Source organism: Myotis brandtii, unplaced genomic scaffold (assembly GCF_000412655.1).
Source record: "Myotis brandtii unplaced genomic scaffold, ASM41265v1 scaffold1441, whole genome shotgun sequence".
In the NCBI taxonomy this organism is placed as follows: Eukaryota; Metazoa; Chordata; class Mammalia; order Chiroptera; family Vespertilionidae; genus Myotis; species Myotis brandtii.
This window is the reverse complement of record NW_005355164.1, coordinates 149,497-153,955: the sequence shown is the minus strand read 5'-3', so window position 1 is coordinate 153,955 and position 4,459 is coordinate 149,497. Positions and strand designations below refer to the sequence as shown.

General features: G+C 53.2%; 1 protein-coding gene across 2 annotated transcripts in view; it reads right to left on the bottom strand.

The window, feature by feature from the left end:
* Positions 1 to 290: 290 nt before the first annotated feature.
* Positions 291 to 4,459, bottom strand: part of GAL3ST4 (galactose-3-O-sulfotransferase 4) — a 5,740-nt gene continuing 1,571 nt past the window's right edge. For both annotated transcript variants that reach the window (XM_005861152.2, XM_014535525.1), the window contains exons 3-4: positions 4,016 to 4,319; positions 291 to 1,745 (exon numbers count right to left, since the gene is read on the bottom strand). In XM_005861152.2, coding sequence (XP_005861214.1) covers positions 714 to 1,745; positions 4,016 to 4,319 — 1,336 coding nt within the window. In that variant the 3' untranslated portion in view covers positions 291 to 713. The remainder of the gene's footprint in view (positions 1,746 to 4,015; positions 4,320 to 4,459) is intronic.

Sequence of the window (4,459 nt, the reverse complement as noted above, 5' to 3'; positions counted from 1 at the left end):
ACGAACCCGGAACCGAGACCCCGCGGGGCCGGAGCCGGGCGCCCGGAGAATGACTGGAGAAAAGCCGGAAGCGGAAGGGAAGGGGCGTGGCCTGGGGCCCCGGAATCGGTGAGTGACGGGACCCTGGAGGAGAGGGGCGGGTGCGGCGGCCGCTAGATTGCAGCAAGAAGGATTCAGGAGAGACTCTAGACAGGCTTTTTGGAGAATATGAAAAAGAACCCTCTCCACCCCCCGCGTCTCGCATGAAGATGCAGCATCCCCTTCCCTTTCTGCTCTACATAAAGCAAGTCCAAGTTTCAAAGTATTTATTCATTCAACAAACATTTCATAGTGAAATGGGCGTAGCTCAGTAACAAACATTTCACAGAGACATACATGGACGGATGATTCCAGCCCACCGTGTCCCAAACGTCCTCTGGCTGAACGCATGGTCTGCTCCTCCAGGGAGCCTGTGAGTGCTGCGTGGACCTGCCAGGGGGCTGGACAGGGGAAGGGGCAGAGGGGGGTGGAGGAGTGCCTCTGGGAGCTGAACAGCTGGAGTCCTTGGCACGGCCTGGAGGACTCTGGGCCCACGTCCATGCCAGGTTCCCATCGTCCTGCAGGGAGCAGACTTGCTTTCTCAGGGAAGCAGAAATGTCATCGGCTGTCCCACACTGGTCACACGTGTCCTGTAGCTTAGCTGCTCTTTAACCTAAGACTCCGTGGTCTAACGCCTAGGGGGTGAGTAGCTTTGAAGTCTTGAACGGCAGAGAGGCTTTCGGAGGGAACTGCTTGGCATCTAGCTTGTCCTTGTACTGTAGCTCTGGGGTAGCCAGGCGCTCACACTCCTCCTGGTCTTGGAGGCTCAGTCCACTCCGAAGTGCATAGCCCAAAACCTTACCTGACCCAAACTGGAAAGGGCGGAACCGTCGGTCAGTGATGTATTTGGGGTCTAAAGCCTCACCCCCCAGCAGACAATGTTTCGCCAGGGCCTCTCGGCGAGCCCTGAGCTCTGCCACTGCACTCTCCAGCCGACCCTGGCCGTATTGTTTTATTCGTGTCCACAGACTGCGGTTGAAGTGAACATAAAGAGCCCAGTCCAGATTGTTCCAGACTCGAGCCCGTGCAGTTAGTTGCCTGTCCTCAGTGGTCAGTCCACCATTGCTGACAGCATGTCCGCCCTGTTCACTTCCAGCCTGGGCATTGTGCATGAAGCCCACCACATCATCTAGACCCCAGCACAGGGCATCTGCCAGCAGAACCAATGACTCGTCAAAGTACTCGGCCACCAAGACCAAGTCAAAGACAGAGTCCAACCAGGCCAGACTCCACTGGATGAAGGATGAAGACCCCAAATCTAAAGCAGCGGGGCTGGACGTCTGGCTGTGACCATCAGCAGTGGTGGGAGCAGGATGGAAGAGAGCATTGGGATCCAGGGTGTGGGCTCGAGAGCCAGTGCCCGAAGGCAGGACGTGCAGCTCTGGGGGGTTGGGGTCTCTGGGGAGATGAGGATATCCTCTCTTGGTCCTCATCTCTGGGGGGAATGGGAGGCCAAAGTCAAACCATAGCAAGTTGCGCGCATAATGGTCTCCACGGGCCCCAGGTCGGTAGAAGGCTCGAGGATTAGCTAGGAAGGCAGCCAAGGAAGGTGCCTTGCGGAAGGCTGATGAGGTGGATTTATAGTAGGAGAAGGCAGAGCGGGCCAGAGCCGCTGGGTCTCGGACAATGGAAAAGAAGAAGCTGTCAGAAGGCATGACCTGAAGTACCTGCAGAGGAGAGAAAACAGTCATGGGGAGAAAGAAGTGGGCCAGGAAGAAAAGAAGTGTAAGCCCAATGCCCGAAGATCTCCCAGCCTCCTGACAGCTCTAATAGGAACCCCCCAACTTTTTTCACTAGCTGACAGATCTTGGGCAAGTTCCTAATGTCTCTGAGACTCAATTTGCTCATCTACAAAATGGGGATACTTCTATCTTCCTTCCGAGCTTATTATGGAAGTTACATGGATTAAAGAATACGAAGGAACCTGGAACGTGGGAAGCTCCTGGAGAACATGTATTTTCTTGGGCATTACTGTCTGCCTTGGTCAGTAAAATCTCTAAAAAGCAAACTTTGTGTTCACTTCTCCAACAAAAAAACTATTAAGAGTCTACCCTGGGACTCTTGGTCCCTGCTCCAAAAAAGAAACTGGGCTCAGGCCCCTTCAGTGGGGGTGGGGATCACTGGCAGCAAAGAGGGACGAGAGGGGCAACCATAATGCTGTCTCAGGTATAGGTGTCAGGTGGGCAGACAAGCCCAGGATGGCTGAAGGACAGGGCACTTCTGGGGCTCCTGGGCATCTTGGAGAGCAACAGACACTTCTGGACTAGACACTGGGGAGCCATGGTCACCTTGTAGGGAGTTACCCTGAGGCCTGGAACATTGGATTTCACTTCTCAGCAAGCAGGAAGGTGGGAATCAGGTTGAGCCAGGCAGGTGCACATTAGAAACCAGCTCCCAGGCTCCCTGAAGGGTTTCTGCCTCTGAATGTGACTGTCATTGAACCTGACTCTCTGACATGATGTCCTCCAATCTGCTATTATGATCAAGTCTGCAGGGCAGAGCCAGTGAACTGTGTCTCTTTGAAGGAAGAAGAGAACAGTGCAGAGAATAATCTGTGGCATCAGGTGGACCTAGAATAAAATCCCAATTCAGCCATTTACCAGTTATGTAACTTTGGGCAGTTTATTGAACTTCCGCCATCTATAAATCTGGGTTAACACTTACCTTGAAGAATGTGGAAATACATGGAACACGATAGGTATTCAGATGAACGATGGTGACAATGAAGATCCTCATCCTAACCTTGGAAAAACCTGCCTCAAAGGTCATTGTCATTGTCTCACTCCCAGTAATGGGCCCTCCTTGCCCATTTGATCACACACATGTTCCTCAGCTGCTTTCTCCAGCTCCTATTTAATCAGCAGTGGGTCTGCAACCCCCACTGAGGTTCTACCACCTACACACACACACACACACACACACACACACACACACACCCCTTACACACACATCCAACACACACACACACACACACACACACACCTTACACACACATCCCCACCACCACGTCTTTGCTGATATTTTGCTCCCTCTAAGAATGTCTAGTGTTCTTACTACAAAATCATGTCCACCCTTTCCTTTAAAACCTGCCTCTCCAGAAATCCCCACCTCTTTCTGATGAATATTCTTCTCACAGTTCCAAATACAAACATGTATATGCACATATGCCACAGAAGGCACTTTGACTTTGGAGCAGATGGGCCTGGGTTCAAATCTGGCTAAGAGATCAGTCACTTAGCTTCTCAGAGTCTCGACCTCCTCTTCTGTATAATGGAGGCACTCATAATGTCTTCCTGGCAAGGTGATGGTAAGATTAGTACCCAGAATTCAGGAAGTATTCAATAAAAGTTAGTCCCTTCCCTTACGTTTTCATTTGCACATTGACTTTCTTCCTCCAAGAACTCTCAGGTTTCTGTGTGTTCAGATGAACACGTGAGTCCATGTACCTCTCTCCCCCTTTAGAACTGAGGCTGAGGGTGTCAGGGCTGGGCGATGGCTTGATATATACCCGATTCTCGAAATCTGGCAGACATGGTGAGGGGAGTGAGAGGAAGATAGGTCAGAGGGCAGTGGCTAAGCAGAGGTCCTGGTGGTATCGATGGAAGGGGCTAAGAAGGGAAAGGGGCACCTGGAGGGAGAGTTTGGGGGTGGGATTCAGACTTGGCACAGTGCTGACACCAGCTAGATAATTGGTCAAGGGAGGAGACTGGAGTATGCACCAGATGGGAGGGGGCAGGACTTCAGCTCTCAGAAACTACTGGGGAAGGGGCAGCTGAGGGGAGAACAGGAAACTTCACCTTTGTGGCCCTCTGTCCACCTTTTGGGTGAGGTGACTCCTGGGGGCCCCCCATGCCTAGGGCCTTCTCCACTGATGGTCTTGGCCACAGGCCTGATCCCATCTCTCTCCAGTCCCACCCACACCCTCAACACCTCTCACCTCTTTCAGGTTGAACCTCATGTGATGACAGAGGATATGGAAGGGGGGCTGGGTGCCTCCACCCTGAGGGTGGTAGCCTTTGACCCAAGAGGCCTGGAAAAGCCTTGGGTAGCCAAACTGGTAGCGGGCAGGGAGGGCGAAGCGCAGCCCACGTTGGTCCCCGTAGCGGTGAAGCAGGCTTAGCACAGAGCTGCTCCCAGATTTATGCGTCTTCAGGAATACTAGTCGCTGCCGGGGAGGACAGGTTGGAGCAGCCGGTCCTGGGGATGGGGCCCAGGGCTGTCGGAGCTGCAGCCCAGGTAACCTGGGGAGAGACGGCAGGGAAAGTATCCTGTCCCTCACCAGCAGGTGGATGGGCATCTTGTGGAGCAAGGACAGAGGGTGCAGAGCCTCCTCCAAGTTCCCAGGAGTCACAGCCCCAGATAGGATTGGGAGGAGCAAGTG